The 25822-nt window shown below is 37.4% G+C and overlaps 1 protein-coding gene across 1 annotated transcript in view; it reads right to left on the bottom strand.

The window, feature by feature from the left end:
- Window positions 1–1022: 1022 nt before the first annotated feature.
- The window catches only part of ADGRA3 (adhesion G protein-coupled receptor A3), a 54256-nt gene continuing 29456 nt past the window's right edge, over window positions 1023–25822 (bottom strand). Inside the window, exons 7-19 of the mRNA XM_089524725.1 lie at window positions 25227–25440; window positions 24477–24641; window positions 19585–19786; window positions 18497–18646; window positions 16407–16568; window positions 15919–16122; window positions 13701–13911; window positions 13129–13337; window positions 11944–12059; window positions 9416–9539; window positions 6562–6707; window positions 2739–2834; window positions 1023–2593 (exon numbers count right to left, since the gene is read on the bottom strand). Coding sequence (XP_089380851.1) covers window positions 1348–2593; window positions 2739–2834; window positions 6562–6707; window positions 9416–9539; window positions 11944–12059; window positions 13129–13337; window positions 13701–13911; window positions 15919–16122; window positions 16407–16568; window positions 18497–18646; window positions 19585–19786; window positions 24477–24641; window positions 25227–25440 — 3245 coding nt within the window. The 3' untranslated portion in view covers window positions 1023–1347. The remainder of the gene's footprint in view (window positions 2594–2738; window positions 2835–6561; window positions 6708–9415; window positions 9540–11943; window positions 12060–13128; window positions 13338–13700; window positions 13912–15918; window positions 16123–16406; window positions 16569–18496; window positions 18647–19584; window positions 19787–24476; window positions 24642–25226; window positions 25441–25822) is intronic.

The raw sequence follows: 25822 nt of genomic DNA, 5'->3' as shown, positions 1-25822 counted from the left end.
CTAACTTGTAAGGGTCTTGTCTGGATCATAAGATCTGTAACCCAAAACACTGATGTTGATGACTAGATGTTGTCAAAAGGCTTGATGATAAGAATCCAAGCTATATTTCATAAATATTTCCTGTAACTTCTTTAGAATGAAGTAGCCAGTGCACATGTAATCTAACACACTTAACACGTTCTCGAGAGCTGGTGTGGTATAGGGGTTTGAGCACTGGTTTTTGACGTTGGAGAACAGAATGTTCAGCCATGGAAAGCCATTGGGTGACCTTGGGTACGTCATACTTGCTCAGCCTCAGAAGGAGGAAAAGGCAAACCCCCTCTGAACAAATCTTGCCAAGAAAACCCTGTGATACCTTAGGGTTCCCATAAGTCAGAAATGATTTGAAGGCACAAAATAACAAGAACAAAACACTTTTTTTCAATAAAAATCTCTAACAGGACAGAATAGAGTTTGTACAGGGACCTTAATATTTAAGTTAGAAAATGCTCAACTACTTTTTTCCTACACAAGAAGAACTTGGGTATTATCTATTGGCAACAGAGAGCAATAGCATAGCAATAGAATGTGCATTTCTATACTGCTTCATAGTGAACTAAGCACTAAGGGGTTTGCAATCTGTAAGCCAATAGCCCCCAAAAAGCTGGGTATTCATTTTACCAACCTATGAAAGGATGGAAGGCTGAGTCAACTGGAGTCCTCTGGGATCAAACTCACAACCTTGTGGCTGCATTTAACCACTGTGCCACCAGGGTTTCTGGTTGACTGGAACGTACGGTTTGGACAGTGTGTACTTAGCCTTTTTTGGCCCTGTAAAATTGTCCATTCTAGCAATGCAATTCTACACATGCCTACTCAGAAGTTCCATTAATATCAGTAGGGTATTTTCTGACCATGTAAATAGAACTTCGCCTTAAGCAGAAAAAAAAAAAATGACTGAAGTATTAAAATGCTATTAATTTCATTTCTTTTTCACAGTCTGAATCAGTATCATACATAAGATTGGGTTTTGCTTTTTTAGAGAAAATTATTTATTTTACATATTTAAATATAAAAGTGAAATGTGTTGGACATATCCCAATAAAGGAAATATTACATGTAAAAAAAATAGTGTCCATCTTGCATTTAAAACCGGACACTGATCATGGAAGATTCACAGAACAGCACAGGTCTTTGTAAAAATGGCACAGAAATACTTTAAAAAGTATAAAATATATTCACATGTCAGATTTCCCATCGTCCAACCCGCTCCCAATCCAATTCCAAGTACCTATGTGGAAACCGGGGAAATATTCATAGCATTAAAAGAATGTTCCTTTACATCTCTTTTAAGGGTGTCCAGTAACACTACACAGTAGTTTCATGTTTCCATAACCCAGTCCTGATATTGCCTGTGCTGTCAGCACTCAGTAACGTCCCATCCTGGGAAGTGTTTTTCAATGGCCCATTCTGGACAGCTAAATTTAAGCCATAGGACTTCTGCTGCCCTTCCAGGTCCTCCACAATTGGTTTCCTCAGCACATCCTTTTTGAGGTTTTTTGGCACTGACTTTTCAGTATTCCAGTGTCCTTTTTGAACAGTACTACAAGCATCACTGCTGTCATGTTGGGACTGGGTATACTGCCGTTCCCTATAAGCCAGATATGCTCTTCGACTCCTTGAATGGCCTTCACTGATACTTTGTCGGCTTTTGGTTAAACCATTTTGGATGCTTCCTTCTACACTAGTGGGGACATCATAAGCGTACTCCCGCAAGACTGTCAGTCTGCTGGCACGATGTCCTTTACTCCTGTTTTTGTGATGGCGACCTGGGTGTCCATTTGTCCGTAAAGGTACCTCAAGAGGGGCCACATGCATTTTGATGTCATTGTCCACCGAGTGTTCAGTAAGACTGTTATCAAGTGGAGCACCAGTGTTCAGTGCTAAGGAGCCTGGTGGACACTGAACTGCTGCGGCCTGGATGTTGGTTAGTTTACAACCTTGAGAGGAATTTTTTAAGCTTGATGCACTCTTATTAGTGCAAGATGACTCTGCACTGCTATTGGTGCACTTGGCAGATTCTCCATTTGTCCCACTTGCACTGGACGAGGGCTGAATATTAACTTGTACCGAGTATGTGCTCCTTCCAGGGCAGCAAGCTGTTATCCAAGCATGTCTGACATCTTCTCTATTAATGCAATGATGTGTTAACAGAAAACCACTCAGGCTTAAACATATGGCTGCAAAAAAACAGCTGAATACCAAATCCAGTGGGTAAGGCAAAGAAACGGCAAAGGCCCCCAAAATCCACAGTGTCACATACAGAAATAAAGTGAGGCTCACACCCAAAAGTTGAGCATGAAAACTGTGTTCATTTTCCAAAGCTGAAGTGGAAACTAGAGATACAGAAATCGAATCCTGATGGTTTAGAGTACCATGTTCATTGGATGCTAAACGCTGCTGTTCCTCAGTTGGCTCTTTAAGCTCAAACTTCCGCTCAGGATGTCTTTTCAGTTGTATAAATATGCTGAGAAAATACACACAGTTTACGAAAATAATGAAGCTAGCAGGTCCATAAAAAGCTCCTAAGCTTGGTTCCCATGCCATCCAACAACTGTAAAAGAAAAGAAGCAAATCTTGAGAAAGGCATTCATTTTTTATGATAGTTTTTTTAAAATATTAAGCATTCAAGTTATTTAAAAATCAATGTATTTCAGCCCTTATAGCCCTCAACTACACATCAGTGAGACAAAACTTACTATGCTGACTGAGGTCTGCTTCCATAATTCCTTATATTTGCAGCAGCTGTTATTCCACAGACTATGACAGGGATCCCTCCACCAATTAAGTAGAACCTGAAAAACAACCCAGAAGATAATGAGACACGCTTTACCAGCTTCTGTGCAGGACCATCCAAAGGAAGGATTCCATGAATACAGCTTAGTTGGAAACTTATGTGCCAGTTCTTCTGTTTCCTAATTGAACTACAGTACTATATGGAAAATGAATGGAAGCATCACGAATGTGGCATTCTGTTCACAGGAGATACAGTAAACTGCCTAATACTAGATCAGACTATTTGCAGTTCTGGTCCAGTAACACCTTATATGAACAGCAACAATTGTTCAGGGATTCAAACCAAATATCTTCTCACAACCTGCTGCATAATCCCCTCTGAGCTTGTGCCCAAGATATGCCACCTTTTCCACCCCTAATAATTGGGTTTATGCGGAGAAAATTCCAAACTGATTTTCTCATTTGTTTTTACATATTGGTTTGTATGAGGAACAGAATTTCTCAAATTCTACAAATACTGCTGAGTTATGAAGAAAGCCGACCAGTTTCTGCCACCTTGTGGACAAATGCAGATCAACACAATTAAATAGCACACATTAAGGAAAATGAACCCTTGGGTCTAGTGGGGAAGCCACTGTGATGGGAGGAATTTGATACAAGCATTTTTTTTAAGCCAGAAAGGGTTTAAATGATCCTACCCTTCCTCATAACATAACTTTTTGGAATATATTCTGAAATTATTCTGTTTTTCTTTTAATATGTACACAGTGCAGTTAGCTGCACATTATATAAACATATAGCAGGAATCCTACTATTCTTACATGCTGCATTTTAAATCCTTAGATATGTGAAGACCAGGGATAAAAATAGGAACAATTATGAATGTCTCTGTGTTTGTTGGTGTGTGTGCGTAAAAGGATAGGTAGGTTTCCATTATATGGGAAAGAAAAGATGGGGGATTAGGCAACTGCAGCAGTTTTCTAATCCAGTTTTCTGTCCCGGACACTTTGAGGGGCCACATGAAATAAAAAAAAATCAAAACAAACAAACAAACAAAAACATTTTCAGCTTTGAAAAACAAGTATTATTCTGATGTTAGGTAGATCAGTGTGTGTGTGTGTTTGCATGGATATGTGTACAGACTATTTAAAAGGGTGAAATGCCATTCCTGGAAGCTTTCAGGAAAGCAATATACTGCTTTGGTGGGCTAGAGGAAGGCTGCTCCGGAGAGTCTGGAGGGAGCTAGAACAGCAGCAGGGGATGCCCAAGAGTGAAAATTTTCCAATCCCTGAACTATAAAGCATGTAGGTGGTAAAATTCCATCTTTCTCTTGGATGGGGAAAGATGTATCCTTCCTCCACAGATGTACACACTCTCTCACACAAGCACAGACATACAGTCGGCCCTTCTTATACACGAATTTTTTATACACGGATTCAAGCATACATGGTTTGAAAATGTTCCAAAAAAGTATAAATTTCAAATATGAAACCTTGATTTTCCATTTTTTAAAAGGGACACCATTTTGCTATGTCATTACATTTAATGGGACTTGAGCATACACGGATTTTGTTATACACGGGGGATCTTGGAACCAAACCCCAGCATATAACAAGGGTCCACTGTATAGAAACTATGTATTTATATAAATATATATATGTACACCTTTATATGCACATAAAATATGTAATAACAAATCTTAATTTATATATACTTCTACAGAGCTTAGAATGGTACTTTTAAAAGTAGTGGCAAAGAATGGTTATATCAGTAGTTAGTAGATAGCATGTAACAAGCACAAAGGCTGATGAAATTTTTATATGGGCACATTGGCTCTACATGATACAGAAAGTGTGGGCTACTAGGATAAAGTACTGTTAGAAAACATATCCAGGGGTAGGTGTGTTGGCTATGTTGTAAAGTACAATATCACCCAAAATCTACAAAACAGTGATAGTTTTGTTGGGCTAAACTTTCTGTATCCATGTTAGGATTGCCTAAGAAACACACAATGTTCTAGTGAAAAACAGCCTTCTACCAAGTCTGCCCAAGCAACCCAGCCATCATCTGTGGCCCTCTTCTTTGTCTTCTCCTCACCACCAGATATTAGGCCTGTTAAGAGGGACATTTTGGTTAATGTACCTTTCCTGTGTAATGACTACCAAAAAGAGGTGTGCCTGGTGCTAGTCTTCAGGTAGTTTTAATATCAAAGACATTGTATTAGGTTCAGCGTTTTATAATGTACAGTGGACCCACCACATAGGCTGGAATTAGGGGGATCCCTGTGAAAGTGAAAAAACCACAAATAAAAATATATATTTTTTAAACTTGAGAGAACACCTCTCTAGGAATCTCTAGTTCTCCAGAGCAATTTTGTGGTCAAGATCTGCCAGATGTTGACCACAAAATTGTGCTGGAGGACCTACAAATGCTTAGAGAAGTGTTCTCTCTAGGAATTTCTAGGTACTCCAGCATGCCTTTTGGCAGAAGTTGACAAAGTCACGCTGAAGGACCTAAAGATTTCTAGAGTGATCAAATCTGTGAATAACCAAATTCACAAAAGTCAAATCTGCAAATGTGGAAGGCCAACTGTAATGTAAGTTGCCCTGAGTAAGCTTTTGTTTGCAAATGTTATGGTTTTTATTTAAATAGCTATTTACTGTGTCCATATATTAAAGAATGGAAATATCAGATCCCTATGAATCTTAAATGAACTAAATGTGATTGCAGACAAAGAAATGGGATTCAAAAAGTATGAATCAATGGTAGATCTTCCTATAGCTTTATTGTATCTTGTTGTGAAATATTCATGGCTTGGTGACAGAAAGCTGTTTGTAGTTCTTGTTGATTTAAGAGCTGCATCAGATGCCATATCATGCCCCAAACTATGGGACAATTGCAGAGTTTACAAATAGTAGGCCCAACTCTATTTAATGAGAGCACTTGACCATGATTCATCATCACTGGTATGTTGCATTCAAGTCATCTGTCCAGGAAATGATACCAACAAGAAGGGTTTGACATGCGCATGCCCTCATCCCTTTATTGTTCAGTTTATAGCTTCCAGAGTTACTTGGATTTCTTATTATGGTGTAATCCTATCTTCTCTGATATGTCAAAGATATAAATTTAGCAATTTGCCAATGATATGGCTTTATTAACTCAATCTAGGCTAGGATTAATGCATTGCTAGGAAGGTACTGATACTTCCAAGGTGTTTGATAGGATCAGATCTAAATTATGCACATTTACAAAAATTTTATATACAGCTTTGCAAACTAAAGATGTTACTAAACTGTTAAATGTATGAATTTGTTACTTGACTAGTATTAATGTGCTATGACTTGATATTACTGTGTAGCTCTTCATCCTTTACATGGTCATTTTCTGTAAATGCCATATGAACAATGTATTAAATAATTTTATATACTATTTTAATTGTTCCTGCTGTTTATGCCTGTAATTTTTATACAGTCAATCTTTTATTACTTACACCATGAAAGTTTTTACTGAAGGTCATCACAGTAATCTTCAAAATTGCCTTTAGCTTCTGAACCATAAAAATGAAGGAGCGGGACTCAGCTTGAAATACTCATGCTGGAACTGAAGCTAATTAAAAATGATGGATGAAATACAACAAAACCAACTTCTTTCCCAAGTGTGGATGTGCTCTAAGCATGCTAGTCTTAGTCTATACCTAGCATTTCACTTTCTATACAGGGTTCTATTTCTCGCAGCAGAAATCCCATCAATGATACACTAAATAAAGCAGAAAATATTTCTCACCTAAGCATTGGTCTAGGGGGTGGTGGCGGCTCATCAGGATCTTGACATCTTTTCATTTTCTTAGTAACTTGTTTATAGATATTTCTAGAAGTGACTCCCATCCACAGTAATGAGGCAAGTGTGGAATAGTGTAGAATTATGCCAACCTGCAAAATAGGTGTCAAGTCAGTAGAACATTCACATGGGATATAATATCTACTTAGCATATCATATGTTTAACACATGCAGCATGTTTAACACATGCATGGCAACATACATCAAGCATAGATGTGCTATCTCCTCTATTAAATAACTGCTCTCCTAAGATAAACTACAAAGGCTTAATTATTAATTCTCAAACTACTGGGCAGCTTGCCAAGACTAGTAACTTGGTAAGGAATAAATCCTAGTGTCTATACTGAAATGGGTATACAGTGCACCTGTGTCATACGCAGATACATTATATGCTGCTTTCAGCATACACTGAAAGCAGTGCTGCTGCTTCTGACGCCACGTGAACAGCTATGGCAGATGGGGAAAAGTTAAAACACTTCTCTTAACGGTCTTCTCACAAAGCAGCACTTCACCCACAGAAGGCCCATCAATGCTACCATTACATGGATTCGTAATGTGTGATTTCATCTCACAATAACTAAATTTGCATGCAATATACATAGCTACTCTCCCAGTCCTCTGTGGCAAACAGTAATCCTTCCTAAGCGTCTAAGCATGGTAGTTTTGCCAAGGTTGCAATTTCTTTTTGGAGGCTCAATGATTAATTTAGATTGATGAAGTAGTAACAAAACTGTGGTATTTTAAAGTCTGTATGGGTAAGTACAAGCTCAAATTAATACACAAGAATTGCTGAAGCTACTTAGCTGGAATACTACTGGGCATATTCCTTGTAGATTATACTCTAAACCAGAGCTAGGTGATTTATAACCCTCTAGGTTTTGTTGGGACAGTAGCTCTCATGAGGTGTCGTCAGTACAGCCAACAGTAAGGGATGATGGGACTGTAGTCTAAGTACATCTGGAGGGCCCTGCTCTACTTTTTTTAAAAATATGCTATATGTTAACAAATATGAAAAACAAAGTGGTGGTCCACAGATTAAAAATGTTTAATATACATCCCCATCCACAAAGGAGGAGACAGAAAAGACTGCAGGCAACTACAGAACCATAGCATTAATTTCCCATGCAAGCACAATTATGCTCAAAATTCTGCAAGATAGACTCCAACCACAGATGGAGAGAAAAACCAGAGGTGCAAGCAGGGTTCAGGAAAGGAAGAAGCACTAAGGACCACATTGCAAGCATATGAGGGCTAATGAAATGCACCAGGGAATTCCAAAAGAAAATCAGCATGTGCTTTATAGACTATAGCAAAACATTTGACTGCACAGATCATGAGAAACTATGGATGACTCCTAAGGACATGGGAGTGCCACTACATCTGATAGTCCTGATGAGAAATCTGTACTTAGGACAAGAGGCTACAGTAAGAACAGAAAATGGAGAAACAGAATGGTTCCCAATTGGCAAAGGGCCATGCAAGGCTGCATTCTATCATACTATTTGTTCAAATTGTATGCAGAAAATATCATAAGAGCAGGCTTGGATTTGAAAAAAGGAGGAGTAAAGATAGTAGGAAGAAACAACAACATTCTAAGATATGTGGATGACACCATAATACTAGCAGAAAACATCACATACTTGGAAGAAGAAAGTGCAAAGGCAGGCTTAATGCTGAACAAAAAGAAAACAAAAAAAGGACCATGGAAGACCTACGCTAGACAATGAGAAGATCAAAATAGCAAAAGAGTTCCTATACCTTGAATGAAATACTGATCAAAATGGAGATTGCAGCCAATAAATAAGAAGAATATTAGGAATGGGAAGAGCAGACAAGAAAGGGTTAGAACAGATCCTAAAGAGTAAAGATATACAACTAAGCACAGAAGTTAGAATTGGCCAAACCACAGTATTTCCCATCACCATACAGATGCAAGAGCTGGATAGTAAGAAAAGTAGCTACGAGGCAAACAAATTATTTTGAAATGTAGTGCTGGGGAAGAGTGCTATGGATATTGTGGATAGCCAAAATGACAAACAAATGGGTCCTAACACAGATCAAGGTGGAAATCTCCCTGGAAGCCAAGATGATCAAACTGGGATTGTTGTACTTTGGCCATTTCATGAGAAGGTATAACTCATTAGAAAACACAATAATGCTAGGAAAGGTGGAGGTCACAGGTATGAATTTACAGAACCTACACACAGCAGTGGGGAGCAGGAGAGCTTGGAGATGTCTCATCCACAGGGTCACCCTGAGTTGGGGTCAACTCAAGGGCAGTTAACAACAACATATGTTATCTGAGTGAAAATTTATATCAGAGAATCCTGAGGGTCCTCTATAATTTCAAATAATGCAGGCAAGATATTTCAGCTACTATTTAATCTTCCTATGCATCACAAAAGCACAAGGAAGTGCTAGGTATGCTCTTGTGTGCCTGCGACCTAGGTGTGTACCCATGAACATGTTCCCACATCCTCTGTAATGCTTAGGAATTCGTTGGCAGAGAAATGTATGTGGGAAAGATCCTCTGGAGGAAGATACGTTTACTGCTCTACATAATGCCATCCCTCAACTATGTGGTGCGCATCTTTAAACAATAAAGTATAATCTTAACACAGGGTTCCAAAAAAGTACATTTTGATTTCAGTTTCCTAGAAGATAATATGTAACTGACATTTTATTTGAAAGCTGCATAGAAAAATATTCTGTGTGTTTCAACAAAATAATTGCTGCTACCTCTAAATTCTCTTATTACATTTTACTTTCCTGCAGTTTTCCAAACACATATTTCACTTACTGCTTGGCAGATGCTAGCATTCTTGCTCTGGGTTATGCCTCCAACAAACATCACACATGTCAGGAAAATATGAAAGCTGAGATTAACTAGCATGTGCCAGCTTTTCAGACTGATTCTGATGGCACTGTTAAATAACAAAAACAACAGTATTTCACATACACAGTCAAACATAGCCAAATAAGACAAAACATTGATTTTTAACCTGAAGTATGTCATCAGACTTTCTGTGCAGGGCTTTTGTGGGTAAAGTTGCAAATAGCAATGCTAAATATTGTACTTTATGTTAAGAAAACAAAAAGACTCTAAAGGTGGGAATTGGAGGAGAACCTAATGTACGTGGGGAGACAACAAAAGACTTCAATCTTCACATACACAGTCAAACATAGCCAAATAAGACAAAACATTGATTTTTAACCTGAAGTATGTCATCAGACTTTCTGTGCAGGGCTTTTGTGGGTAAAGTTGCAAATAGCAATGCTAAATATTGTACTTTATGTTAAGAAAACAAAAAGACTCTAAAGGTGGGAATTGGAGGAGAACCTAATGTACGTGGGGAGACAACAAAAGACTTCAATCTTCACATACACAGTCAAACATAGCCAAATAAGACAAAACATTGATTTTTAACCTGAAGTATGTCATCAGACTTTCTGTGCAGGGCTTTTGTGGGTAAAGTTGCAAATAGCAATGCTAAATATTGTACTTTATGTTAAGAAAACAAAAAGACTCTAAAGGTGGGAATTGGAGGAGAACCTAATGTACGTGGGGAGACAACAAAAGACTTCAATCTTTGTGTCTTCAGAGAACCTTGTTCTGCCAATATCTCTCTGAATTTCAGGGAGTCTTGGAGGTACTGTAAGGTACATACTCCTTTTCATACAATTCAGCCAAGCCCATTCAGTCTTATCAATCCATATGAATAGGAGAATGCCCTAGATCATAGTCAACATTTTCCAACTTCATGATGCAACACAATATTAGTGTCAGGGTTGTAAGCAGTATTACTAGGCAAGCTTTTATTCTAGAATGCTTGTTAAACATTCTCATTAAACATTCTTTTGGGAAGCTTCAGAGATGTCTGAAGCTTCCAAAACCAATTCAACCTACCACACAAAAAGTACAAGGTTTCTCCAAACACAGTTTCAACTGCATTAAAATAAATTCCTAGGAACAGGATAAATAAGATCTGCAACTCCTTGTATATTACAAAGACTTTTTTGAATTGGTAAGTTATTCCGTTTCAATTCCGCAGAACAATTTTTCATGCACCTGCTATGCTAATACTGTATCAGACTATTGGTAGTCCAGATATTAGGAGAAAACAAAATAAAGCCAGTAATCTATTTGGAATAAGTAATATCAAATAAGTTAATTCTACAAACATGCTACAAATATATGGAACAAAAATTAAAGACAAGCAGCTTAACGGCTATCTAAGTACATAAATATAAAAATACTCATGTAGAACAAACATCAAACATGCTATGAACAAATCTTTGTGAGTGGGACTTATTAGTTACAACATGACACACGATCACTTCAATGGGTTTACTCTTGGAAAAATAAACAGTGGATGTAGCAGACAATGATAAAAAAGAACCTTTACATGTTCAGTTTGCCATCTCTAAGTGGAGAGTTTATTTTTTTACTGAGTGACTCTTTGAAGTCTGATTTGTTTTCAAATTCTTATTATCCCTTTTCTGTTATTTGTGGCAATGAATTTCTATTTCACTTACAAATAATACTACTCTTACCCTTTTGAGTTACTTTATCTGGGAGGTTTGAATGAGAGATGTGGTTGGATTGCCTTCTATATTCATATGTAAGTTAGTGAACATGACATTATGAGACCACTGTGGACATCCCAAGTTATGGTCAAAACATATCTGATGTGTTATATATGAGCATTTCCACATTTATTTACTTTAGAAATAATTTAGTGGCTTAAGATGGTGCCTCTAAGCCTATTTTAGGGGATTCCCTCTCCACATACATCACAGCCCACTTTGTACAGCAAGGTCCTCCAATAATCTGTGTCACATTATGAGGGGGCTGGAGGGGCTGGTTTGGGGAGGAGAGGGTGGGAAAGCCTACTTCGACCAAGGTGTTTTCATGAGCCTAAATTTGACTCCAGTGAACACTATTTAATTAACAATGACATAATTGCTTTGGAAAGAGGATGTAGACAAGTGAACAGCTCATGTAGGTATGGCTTGTGAACTCTAGTTCAGAAAGAGTGATGCCTGTTAGAATGATTGAAGTTGTACTTAAAGTGTTACTATGTACCTCAGCTTTACAGGCAGAAATATATCAAAGATGGACAAGGATCTGAACCAGATTCAACTGTCATGGATATTAGCTAGCTGTAGAACAAAAGGTGGTTGATAAGAGTGCTTCTGAATTGTCTCACTATTTATACCATGAATAGTATTTTGCCTAATTTAACTTGACTTTTATATTGCAGAAATGTGAATCTGGCTAAGTATTACTTGGTTTCATTACATAATATATGTTTGGAATTACATTACCTGTGGTGATAGATATAGCTAAGTTTGATCAGCAAAAGGCACATCAGCAGAACCACAGCAGACACATAAATAACTGGGTGTAGATAGCCAGGTGACTGAACATGTCCAGTTAAATCCTGACAGATAAGAGAGCACAATAGAAAGCCATCAGTCCAATGTATATTTTCACTTGATGTTAAGAATTATACACTTCACTATAACCTTCCAAAACGGAACTGGGGAAGAGACAAACTTTTAGTTTAGCAATTCAGAATCCATAAAACATAACTGCTGCTCTCCAGTGCTTATTTCAATGGTCTGGATCCAAGGAACAGAAAGAGTTATAGTTATTGAAGAGTGGATCATAATGCAGATAGAGAAGAATTATTAAAGCTGTATGAACCACTTAGAAAAATGCAATGGCCAGATTTAGAAAACTAATGACTGAACTGCTGCGAACCTCTCCCAAAATTAATATGCTTGCTTAAATCCATTCATCTGAATAGCTCCTGTCAGAGAAGACAGAATAATGTTTATTTTTGTTCCTCCAGGTGGCACAGTTAGACTTTACATGAAACTGACTCCTTCTTTAACTATAAGCCAAAATGTAGATTTTATAAAAACAAATAGTCTGTTCTCTTTTTACTGAAGGATTAGATATAATTGTAAGAATCAAAGAAGAAAAATGTTCAGTTCTGGGATTAAGCTGATTAACTTTTTAAAAAATACCTACCAACGTCAACTGTTCAAAAAACATTTATTTTATCTCTTTCTGTATAAGGGCTTCACAGACCATGGCATCACATACTGAATTTCTTAATAGAAAGATTAAGCATAAATTTTGAATTTCATGGAGATTGAATATCCAAAGACATAACATTCCATGATCACGCTATACTGAAAAACTTATCAGATTTAATATGCATTACCATGATTCATATATGCATGTTCACATATGCATGTTATAGTTAAATATAAGCTGTTGGCAACCACAAGGAAGAAATGGGTGGGAAACTCCCAGTTTACAAAACCTGAGATAATGTGGTCAAGGTAACTACAGTGGACAGAGATTTGAACCTAGATATAAACAAAGCACCAGTATATATTAAGTATAAATAATTATCAAGGAACCTCTCTACTTTTGGATATAACATATAATCACCCAATACAGAAAAAAAATTTTTGGAGGAGGCTCAGTTCACATACCATCAAGACTGCATAGTTACTGAGTGAGTAGCACTGTATAGTAGTAACATTTTCATCTGAAGAAAGAATCTGACACCCATCTGATTTCCATCCTCCTTGTCCATTCAGCAAATCGAAGTCCCATTGTACTGCAACAGCATCTGCTCCATGTGCAATGCGCCGCAATGTCACGTTAATAGGAATGTCCTGATGGGGTATGTTTAAGCCATCTTGTTGTTTATAAAGAAATAAAGAAACAGATTTTTTTCTTTATGCAGGGTAAAATTAAAGCAACAACTTTTTAAAGAGTAAAGACACAGGAAAAAGGCATGCTATTACAGTGCGCCCTTGGCTTACGCGGGGGATCTGTTCTGGACCCCGAATGGTGCATAAGCTTCAGTCCCATTCGATTAAATGGAGCTCGTGCTTCTGGTGCAGGAGAGTACGTGCACCTGTGGCGCGCGCACCATTCATTCTCCCGTCGCGCAGCTTCCGCGTAAGGTGGAAGTCACATATGGGGAGCCTGCCTATAGCACGAGTGCAATGTATAATAAAGCAGCACTGAGTTAAGGCAAAATTTGTAAGAAACAAACCAATTTTGGTGAGGATAACTGGTGTGACCACACTGAGGCGTTTCTGATCAGTAGCTAAAGTTGAATTTCCTGTTGTTGGGAAAAGTTTTCCATTGCGGAATGCAATCAGCTGAAGCTTGTAGACAGTGTCATCTACGGGCTTTATTTCTCTTTTATGCTTTTTTGAAAAAAGAGCAGGTGGGAGTTGTATGGAGGCTTCCACAATGGTGTTCTACAAGCAAACACATAAACAAACAAGGTTAATATTGCAGCCAAAAGACAATGGTTCCTAGGTGCTATTTGTTCCTGCTTTGATCAGTGGCTGCATCAATAGAAGTATAGTGTCTAGATCAAGGGAAGTAATAGTGCCACTCTATTCTGCTCTGGTCAGGCCCCACCTGGAATATTGTGTCCAGTTCTGGGCACCACATTTTAAAAAGGACATGGAGAACCTGGAGCGTGTCCAAAGGAGGGCAACTAAAATGGTGAAGGGTCTAGAAACCATGCCCTATGAGGAACAACTTAGGGAAGTGGGTATGTTTAGCCTGGAGAAGAGAAGGTTAAGAAGTGATATGACAACCCTGTTTAAATATTTGAAGGGATGTCATATTGAGGAGGGAGCAAGCTTGTTTTCTGCTGCTCCAGAGTCCGGGACCCGGAACAATGGATGCAAGCTCCATGAAAAGAGATTCCACCTCAACATTAGGAGGAACTTCCTGACAGTAAGAGTTGTCCGACAGTGGAACACACTCCTTTGGAGTGTGGTGGAATCTCCCTCCTTGGAGGTCTTTACACAGAGGCTGGATGGCCATCTGTCGGGTAGGCTTTGATTGCGATTTCCTGCATGGCAGGGGGTTGGACTGGATGGCCCTTATGGTCTCTTCAAACTCTATGATTCTATGATTCTGTCCTTCCATCTCACAGAATGAATCCTTCTCCTCAATGTGTGCTTGGGGTAGCCCACACACATATTTCACGTTGTTGGTTCACTATATACCAATTGTAATGCTCAGTATCGCTTGACATGCAAATCCTTCAAAGCATGTGAAGAGGCTTCTTACCTCTGCCAGATGTTCCTAGAATATTTTTTAACAAAAGGTTGGGGGGGGGGGGGCAACAAAGTTAAAGGAATATGCAGCCATGTCCTACACATTTAGCAATCTGTAAAAAATTAATCGAACTGTGAAAAGTTTGGCAATCAATTGTTAGTTCCTACTAGACAATTAAATTGTACTGAATCTGACCAAAAAAAGAATTTCAGCGAATCGGGGAAGAGTGTGTGTGTCCCCCACATCCAGATCTATGGCAGAAGGATGTTATTTTAGGATATCTCTAAATATCACTCTTAAACAACTGCTTAAAATCAAAACAAAGTCTACCGTGTGGCTCCTTGACACTATTCAGTTCCTAAGAAAAACAAGGTTCCACTACAAGAATATCATTGTCTTGAATCCTCACAAAAGTTTTTGTGGCCAAGAACCAGGCAGTAATTTTCAGATACTGTGTTTTTAGTCGGTCTTAGGATAAGTATGATACAAACGCCTCTGGGCATATCCCTGAATGCCTTTTCTAGAAATTAAATGCAGTATAACCCTTGTATATGCAGGACAGATAACCACGGTTTCACTTACCCATGTCCAAAAAAAGTCTCCCTAGGCATCTGGAAGTCCTCCAGCATCTCTATGGTCAATGTCTGGCAGAAGCTGACCATACAGTCATGCTGGAGGATTGCCAGGTGCTTAGAGAAGCCTCTTCTCTAGGCATCTGGAGATCCTCCAGTGTGACTCTATGGTCAACTTCTGCTGGAAATACAGTATTCGCTGTTAACTGCAATTTCACTTATCCATGGTAACAATGGGAGCAGATTGTGGATACAAAGATTGTACTAAACTGCATTTTTTTAAAAATTAAATACTGCTTTTTCTAGAAATTAAATATTTCTCTGCTATCCATGCCCAGAGAACACAGACCCCCTATCTCTAAAAGCTGTTTGATTTGCTTCAAACTGTTACTTAGTTTACCATGTTTTCAGAACATACATAATTTTTTACTTTAATCTTTAAACATATGAATTGTTTAACTAGATTTTATTGTATAGCACCTTGAGAGCTTTGGCTTTAGCTTAGATATACTTATTTTAATAAATAAGTAAGCACAGCCATGTTTTCCTCAATTCAGATCAAGCAGCCCTTTATGCTAAAATGCTTTCCCAAAAAATGTTTCGTTCTCACTCACCTACCTTAAGTGCCAGGCTTGACAATGTATTTGAAACATTGCATTTAAAGCCCAGTTGCTTATCAAGACTTCCATCCAAATCCCTTCGCCCATAGTCAGGAATTCCTATACGGTCTGCTGCAGCCACTTTCTGGAACACCGTGCAGGTCATACCCGTGAAGCCAGAACTCTTTAATACATAAGCTTCCACAGCAATATTTGGAGAATACTGTAGAAATAAAACATTTAAAATGTTCAACTGTAAATATAACCACTGGTAAATATAACCATTGGTTTTCAAATGCTTTATTAATATCAGAAGAATGTCTTTAAGAATTGAAAGAGTGAAAGTGACTGGATAGGACATCAAATTTCTGAACAAATTTCCAAATGTTGTGCATTGTAACATAGATGAGGATCTTCCATTAAAAACTGGAGTTTTTGGAAGAAAAGAAATGCTGCTGTTCAAATAAAGTACTGCTTATTGATGAGAAAAAATGAGTATATTCTTACTGTGGAGTAAACTTGAGCTCCATTAGCTAGCCGGTATGTAGCAATACTTTGCAAGCACTGCACAATTCTAGTACAAGCTTTAGCTTCTCTCTGTGCCATCCACAAGATGTGTTCATCAGCTAGCATTATATTACTTGCAATATCAACCATCACATCACCGAGCTAGTAGAGAAAGAGAACAGAAGGGTTGACATCTGTGCTTATGTAGTATGCTTTACACATGATTTTTTTTTTTACTTCCATCTATCCAAATATCTATCAGATATGTTTGGTAATTTCATTTTACTCATCATGCCTTCAAAAAATTCAGTTCATGGCTCCTCTCTCTCCATTTTACAATTCCATTAGAACTACTAAATTCAGAGCAATATATAGTGGTGAACATACCTGTTAGAATGTTGTGAATTTAAATTCTTGTGTGTAATGTAGCAAAATCTCTCTGAGATTTGTTACTATCCCATTATTTCAACTTTTCTGTTTCAGATCTATTATTTATATTTCACATCTATTTTTGCACTGCATGCACTATTACTTTTAATGGTTGTGTTTCAGGTTTTTTTTTATTTTATTTATCTTGAATATATTTGCATACAGATTCTGGTCTTACTGTTTCTTTAGGAATAAGCAGAAGTCCTCATGTTTATAATCAGATCTTCAGCTACAGTTCTCCACCACAGACTAGAAAATACATTTTACTGAGGTAGAGAACAAATTCCTCCTAATCATTTGTAATTCAATCTATCCATTTTAAGCTGAACCAAAATGTTTTGCTCTTACACAGAACAATTACTTCCTGACATAATATTAAGTGCGTGGAATAAATCTGTCTTTGTACAGAGCTGGGAATTTAAGATATTGTGGTGTGTGTGCTTGCTTTGTTTGGGGTTGCTATTACATAGGTTAAGAGTGTGGGGGAAAATCTAAAAAGAAAATTTCCTTGCTAATATTGCTATACAAATGAACTCAGAATTATATGCCATGGCCCAGTCAAATTTGAAACCCTGTTGGGATAGGGGTATGGAAGATCGTGAGGGAATTATTGGCTTCATGTGTTCTGCAAATCCTCTTATTTTTTCCCCCCATAGACTATATAAGAGTAATTTATGAACAATATTTTTGTCTAATTTTTTTGAATACATACCCTAACCCAACTTTTGCTCTATATGTTTGGTCTCAGAATCACCACTCCCCAGTGTCTTCAGCATTTTCAAAAATACAATCAACAGAGCGATTTAGAGAAACAACATACACTGATGGGAAAATATGCAAAACTGTGATGCAGTTAATGATGAGAATGAAACCAATGTAAGAACACTGGTTTGGATTCAGAGTACTGCCAGTGGAACAAAGGCCATACCAATGGATTTTCAGGTTCAGGCAGGCCTGGTTTTATTGGAGGTGGTAGGTGGGGGTGGTTTAGATTATTTTTAACATTTGTATGTTTTAAAAAATTAACTTTTTAGTCTTTTAATTAGACTATTTTAAGTTTTTTTAAAAAAATGTTGTTTTAATGTGTTTTTATATTTTGAGCTGCCTTGGGTCCCTTTTTGGGAGAAAAGCAGGATAAAAATAAAATTATTAATAATCATTATCATCACCACCACCACCACCACCACCATCATCATCAACATCATCCTTATAATGTAATAAATCAAACAGTAAAGCATGGCCTACATTTATCTCAGGTCATATTAAATCAGCTACTTAATGGAGGATTTGGACTATTCTACAAACATTTTATGTGAAATTGTGGTAATATAGAGCTTGTCAACCTAATTTTTTTAAAAAAATGATACCAATGATTTCTAACTTAATTTCTAAGTTTCTTTTCAGTTTGACTAAAGAAGTTTAGTGTTGTGTGGTTTCCAAACATTTAAACAGGAAAACAAAGTTCAATAGTGAAATGTAAAGCTTCTTACCACAGAGAAACAGCTGCCCTTAAATACTATTTGATGAATGTTCTCTGATTTAATTGTTCTGAGTAAGTTGTAAGAAGATTTCAAAGAAAACTGTTGGAAATTTAACTGATAGTATAGCTTAGCTTCAGAAAGAACATTTAAAAAAGGATTTCTAGAACTAAAAATAATTACCTCCTTGTATTTCTCAGCAAATCTTCCAAATTTTTCTATCATTTCAGCCACAAAAATAACATCCATTTTGTCAGAAAAGTTTGCTGCTTCAACAGTATAAGCTAGCAGTTGCCGAGCTGTTGCTACTGCATTAGTGAGATTCAAGGGCATCTGTATGGAGAACAGAAAATTGTAAAAATGATATAATCACATGAAGTCAGTGTTTACCAATTCTGATTACAATGAAATCACAAAGGCATAGGTTAGTTAATTTCAAAGCACACTGGATTACATTATCTTTTATAAGCAGTGTGTGTGTGTGTGTGTGTGTGTGTGTGTGTGTAAATAAACCTTAACTTAAATTTTTAAAAACTCAGGAGTACAGTTGCCCCTTGGAACTTGCGGGGGATCCGTTCCTCCCCCCCCCCCGCAAGTTCCAAATCTCGTGAATATTCAAGCCCTATAGGCTTGAATGTGCATGTGCATGCGGGGCACGCGTCCCATTAAGGTTAATGGTGGTCGCCCCTCCACAGATTTTCAAGCCCATGGACTTGGAGGGGCGACTGTATTTAATAATGTCTCCCTATCATGTGGTTCTCTTAGACCTAATGTCCTTTAATAAGGAATCCAGATGGAAGTAGGAGGAAGGACAAAGGCCAAGATCCTGTTCCATTAGCAGTGTCCCCATTTGTCGCATGGTAGTGTAATAATAACATCAGATGTTAGTGCCTTCTGAGCAGCAGATTGTTTTTAAGGAATACTGCCTGGTGATGAGGAGGGACCGAACTGTGCGTTTGCTCTAACACCAAGCTCAAATTTTCTCAAGCATCACTGCTATGATCAATATAGGTGCAGGTTAAGGCAACTCTGAAAAAAAGAACTTGGTTACCAAGGGAATGTGTCTTATTCTAAGCAAAGAAAACTCTCCTTGACCACATGTACAGTCAGTTTGTTTAGGTATCCCCTTCCCACTGCAGATAAAGAGCAATCCGGATCTCTCAAAAATCTGTAAATGATTTATACATGTTCTTCAGTAAGTTTGCCTGAAAAGCCTTCCAGAGTTTATTTGTAAACAATTCCACAAAAGAGATAGGGAAAGCATGAATAACCTGATTAAACATATACAGGACTCGAGTGGCATCATTTGCATATTGGCAACGAGAATAATCCTCTTCAGCCCAGAATCCTCCCCTATCACATCTACGCCAAGCTCTCTTCTCATCCTGAGAGCTGCCAGGATATATTCCACTGCCAGCTGAGTAACGAGTGCACAGCAGGTATGCAGTAATGCCTGCCAAAGTTCGGGGCCACCTAAAGAGTAAAAGGCAAACAATTAAAACAGAATAAAATGAATCAGACAAATTTACACAGCTATCATGAAAATATTAGTAAAAAGAATTTAGAACTATTTAACAAAATAAGACATATTGTAATCTATGAACTACAGAAAAATCACCTTGTGTAGTTCAAAGAATTTTTGTGGTCTTGTGATGTTAAATGTTAGAGCATCCTCATTTCAGCACCGTACTGCTAAGACAATCTGGCAATTTCATGTTATTGTTGTTGTTTAAATACACCAATTCTTGAGAAGGATACTACTTTTCCCAAAGGAATTTGTTCATTCTTTATAATTCCAAACTAATTTTTTGTCCTGAGAACCTATGCCTGAGTCAACCGGTCTGCTAACACTGAAGTTAGCAAATGACAGCCTCTGGACCAAAAGAGGTTCCCTGGATCATATTAATTTATCTTCTAGTTGCCAAACTCAAGACAGAAGGGGAGTCTGGATGGAAATCCATCAGGGGCAATAGGAGCCAGCAATCCAAATAAAAATAGAATTTGAAGACAATATTTTTCATTGTCATAATGACAGAGTAAAAAGCATGAAACTAAACTGTTTGAAATACCAAACTGATTTTTAAGCCTGAAATATAGTTGCCGTGTTTTTAGGGGGTGGCGGGTGGGTGGAGAGGCTTCAGTGTTCATTAGAAATATTTGCTTGTAACTACAGGAGTGAGGTGAGCAGAGGATACTGAACACACCATATGAATTTGAAATTGCTTGGCCAGATCCACTGTACATGATTTTAAGTGAAAAGTATTTTTGAATAAAATATACACAGTACATTGGAACTGCAACCATGGGAAATTTGTTAACCACATCACTTGAAGTTTGCACTAGTTCTCTGAAAATAGGTTGCTGCTTTTGAAGTGCAAAAGGGATTGTATCCTATTCATCTCTCACTTTAACTGTAATTTAATAAATGTTGTATCAGTCAGCACAGTAATTCAAGTCGGAATGGTAACTCTACTTGTCAAATAAAGCATCAAACACTTTGACTCCTCTCAGAACCAGGACAAACAGTATCCAAGGGATTAAGTTAAAGAGTTTAAGAACTCTGCAGAAACTATTTCATTCTCTCAATGCCGTAACACAGAAACTTAATTAAATTCCCCCCTCAAACCTCCATTTTCCTGCTCACATCTTTTTGTTTTAATAAGCAAAGTAGTAGTGAGACCAAGCAAAAAGTACCAATAAAGCTCAGAAGCAGGTTGAGGTATCTGAAATGGAGCCTTTAAAAATCTAAGCCTGTAATTCTATCTACAAGTATTTATATGTGAGTAAATCCTATTGATCTTACTTTTTGAACAAACATTCAAAGGACTGTCCAGTCGGCCCTGCATATCCACAGATTTTTTATCCACGGATTCAAGCATCCATGGATTGACGATATTCCAAAAAATATAAATTCCAACAAGCAAATCTTGACTTTGCCATTTTATATAAGGACACCATTTTACTATGCCATTGTATTTAATTAGACTTGAGCATCCACGGTTTTTGGTATCCATGGTGGTCCTGGAACCAAACTCCAGCAGATAATAATGGCCCACTGTACTGACTTCAGAGTCACAAGATGTTTTCCTACTCCCTTTAGAACACTTGTGGAGACTACACTTCATTTTTCAACCAAAACTGTTAGTTTGGTAATTACTGTATATACTCATGTATAAGTCTAGAAATTTAGGTTAAAAATTTGACCCAAAAAACTGAGTTGACCTATCCATGGGTCAATGTAAATATAGTTCTTTAAATTTTATATACACACACACACACATATAAATAATCATCCTCTGGTGAAAGGCAAGAGTTTAATCTGCCCTGGAAGCACTTACCCCCTTCCACTCACTGTTAGAATTTTATAAGTTCTTTGGCATTGTTTTCCTTTGCTTCATCCTTTACATCCTTCATTTACATGCCCATAAATTTTACCCTCGGCTTATCCATGGGTCATATCAGAATCCATAATTTTAGCCCCAAAACCTGCCCTCGACTTACACATGAAGTTGATTTATAGCTGAGTATACACCAGTGATGGTGAACCTTTTAGAGACCAAGTGCCCAAACCGCAAACCCAAACCCACTTATTTATTGCAAAGTGCCGTGTCCCTCTGGCTTTCTAGTAACAAACTCTGGCAAATTCTGTGCTGGGGTGATGGCACATGTGCCCACAGAGAGGGCTCTGGGTGCCACCTCTGGCACGCATGCCATAGGTTCACCATCACTGGTATATACGGTATGTATCAAAGTGCCCTCTTGGTACATAGTTGGAATAAATGTACAAATGCACAATTACTGGAGGCTGTAAAAAGAGTTACACAGAAAACATTATGCAGGTTTTAGCTGGGGAATACCCTAAAAGGCACCAAATTCCATCTGATCTTGAAAACTAAGTAGGGCCAACCCTAATTAGTACTTGAATGGGATACCAGCAGCCAACCACTGCCCACTGCCAACCAGTTTGACCCAGGCAGACTTATCTCTCTTAATACAAGTTGTATATGCCTTCCAAATGTCAAAAACAGTTTTGTAGGTGCACAGAAACAACTAAGAGCCTTAACACATGAGAAAAGAGCAGAAATGGAGTGGAAGAGTGGTAGGTTTCTCTGTGTCTTTCCGCATGCCACTGTGGCACTTCCATTTTCTTCCTTAGGGAAACAGTCGTAAAAGGGTGCCTTTTGTTGAACGTTTTTTCCCAGTGTGACAAAAGACACACTTTTATGAATATTATCCTTGGAAAGTGACTGGAAGACCTACGATAGCATGTGGAGGTACATGGAGAAAGCTGCTACTCTCCTGTTCTGTTTCACTTTCTTTTCTCATACAATAAGGTTCTACGGAAGCCAAGGTCCTGAATTTGCAAGATCAGAGCAGGGTTGTTAACAGGGTGACTTAAGATCTCTCATTCATAGGACTGCCATACAAGTGGACTAGATGGCAATTAACAGCAAAAGGAGCTAAGTGTGGCTCTAAAATGAGGTTATGCAAATTCAGAGAACAGATCTATCAATGGCTACTTAATAATGACAAGACAAGTGGAACCTCCATTTTCAGAGGCTGCATTATGCTTAATACCAACTACTGGGGGTGGTGGTCGTGGGACAGCAGGAGAAGATTATTGCTTTTATGTCCAATTTGAAGGTTTCCTGGAAGTATGGGGAGCTATTGTTGGTATCAGGATGCTAGCGCTAGATGACTTAAAGTATTAGGTCTCTTATTTTCAGAGAAATCTTGAAAGAAAAATGCACTAAAACATTTCAGTAGGTTTTTTTTTTAAAGGCTTGCTATTTTATATTTTGCTGTGGTGAGAAATAACTAGACTCTGTGTATGATGCACAATATATTAGGCAGTTGTAGAAAATTATATTGTTGAGCAAATAGCGAGATAGACTTTTTGAATTTCAAAGGACAATCAGATTAAAATGAACAAAGTACATCCAATGCACATGTACCTTTCTCTTTGCATAAATATATATATATATATTCTCCTTGGAGAAGAAATGGATTTTAATTCTACTACTTCAATATGAAATGGCTTTGAAGAGGTACAAAACAGATACTTCCAGCTAAGCTCTAGCCATCCACACCAAGAATAATAAAGGTAAATGTTCCTGGGTGCATTTATAGCCATCTGCTCAGAATAATTTCCTATACAAATCAAACACTGATTTCTGTATGGCTTTAAATGGTGGAAAATAACTCTTTGCTATTACTCTATATTACAGACAAAAACCTTTTGTAGAAAACCAAGCTCTACTGAACCTTCTGATGAAAAGATGGTTCCAGAAACTATGCTTTCTTCCAATGAATTCTAGAGGAGCAAAATCCTATTACACTGAGCAGTACAGGTTAATTTAAGCTCTTGCCACCTGTTTTTACTGCTAATTGCAAGTCCAAATATCTCCACATAACGTGTGTGTGTAAATTATGAACAAGCATCAATAAAAGACAATGGCTTTATTATTTACATGGCTGAGATCATATTACTACATTTTGAGGTATGTAATACATATACATTAAAAAAGGAGTTATCGTCTATAGAGAGGATCTGTTATAGCTGGCATCTCCTGAGGCAATGTGTTGTTACACTGACCAGCAGAAAAGAGATCAAACTGACAAAAGTTGAAGAAATAAGTACCAAAAGAAGATAAGTGTGTACAATGTCCCACAGCAAGTAATCTCTTTCTAGATTTAGATAGTGTTGCTATATATATATATATATATATATATATATATGATTTTCTGATTGTGTCATAAAAATGCACATACTAGTTATCTAATAACATTTCCAATTTATTTAGACAAAGTCTGGATTTTCAGTTACCTTCCCAAATGAAATCATGGATACTTATTGTGCATTAATACAACTACAATGAATTGTAGACACTCTATTAAATTGTTGTCTTAAGAACTTAAGGAAGATTTAGAACTTTGGTTACTTACACTATAACCATCATCACTTGAAGGAACTATTTTAGTATTTTGTCAGCAAACAGGCCGAGTAAGATTTTGGCTCCACATTTCTCCTCTAACACCACTGACAACTATAATAACCAATTCTTTATTATCATCAAGGGGAAAAGAATCAGGAAACGCTTGAGTTCAAAATCAGTCTATAAGAACAGCCAACTTAGTCCCCTTCAAAGCTGTCATCACCAACCTGAAGTCGCCTTTATTGTTGACAACCCTTTCTGGCGGGCAGTACTGCGCTGAGCTGTTCAATACCACAATGTCAACAGTCCTTGAATTATTCCCACGTCGGGTATGCACATGACACCCATAGTTTCCTGTAGATCCAGCCTGAATATTTGAGATGGTCAGGGCACTGAGAAAAGGTGAGAATAGCATTCAGTGTCACATAAAATCCATTTTAAATGGTAAAATCTGTTCCAAAGACAAATTACTCCGTTTATGCACATATTAGAAATGTGCATAATGATAGAAATGTATTAGTCTGTCATCCTACTAGGAATTAAGCAATAATTTACTCTCAAACACAGTAGGGAAAACATCTTCCAGATTATTATTTTTACAAACAATCACAAGGAATAATGACAGTGTGGACCAGTGAAATACTAGTAAGCTTTCTTTTTTTACTCTTCCAGTTATTTTCTGGCTGCTAATTATCTCCATTTATGTTAGAAAATATTTGTCCAATACAAATGAACAAGGAAATTGTGATAACTGTACATTGTATTAGTCCAGAAAGTGTCTAATCTCTTGAAAACAGAGACTTTGCAAAAGGAATGAATATACAAAGGGCTGTTTGGCAAAATTATTCCTTTGTTTGAATTATCTTTTGCAGAAGACAGTTCAAACAAACACTAAATAGTTATGGATTGTGTCAGAAAATTTCTTTCTTGGGTCACACATGACTAAGAGAAATCCCAGTGCTTTGTCAAATCCTTACCTTGCAATGAGTGAGCAGTTATGAATCATGTTTTTTTCAACAAAAATACCCTGGGATTCATCTGTTTCAACTATCTTCCCATCTTGATACCACAGAACCTGCATATCCTGATCAATATATGAAGCCATGCACTGAAAAGGCAGACTGTCTCCTTCAAACACAACCTGACGATGAGAAGGAGTCATGTAGAAAGATGGCAGCTCCAGAGGGGGACCTATATTCCATTGAAACAAAATACCATGCTCTAAGTTTCAAATACACATTTATCAGAGTTAATATTTTAATATTGCTAAATGTGAAAACAAATTTTAAAAAAATCAGAATATTACTCTGTCATGTCATGTAGTTAGAAACAATGTTAGAAGTACCAGGCTAAATGATATATCCTGCAACAGAGCAAAATGAGGACCACTTTCCATTGTCATATTATTCTCTGGCTTAAAACCTAGTATTAAAATGCACGTACATCACTGTCTGAAGGTACATATGCATTAGTCGCATTTTCCTCCATGATCTTCCCCCTACAGTTTGTCTGCAACATCTAGTATGAAAAGGAATACTTCTTAATTTGGGGCTTCCAACAACTATCTCTTCTA

The sequence above is a fragment of the Sceloporus occidentalis genome, unplaced genomic scaffold, assembly GCF_023333645.1.
Source record: "Sceloporus occidentalis isolate IW3139 unplaced genomic scaffold, rSceOcc1.0.p SCAF_5, whole genome shotgun sequence".
Lineage (NCBI taxonomy): Eukaryota > Metazoa > Chordata > Lepidosauria > Squamata > Phrynosomatidae > Sceloporus > Sceloporus occidentalis.
The sequence above is the reverse complement of the archived record's forward strand: the minus strand, read 5'-3'. Positions and strand labels throughout refer to the sequence as shown.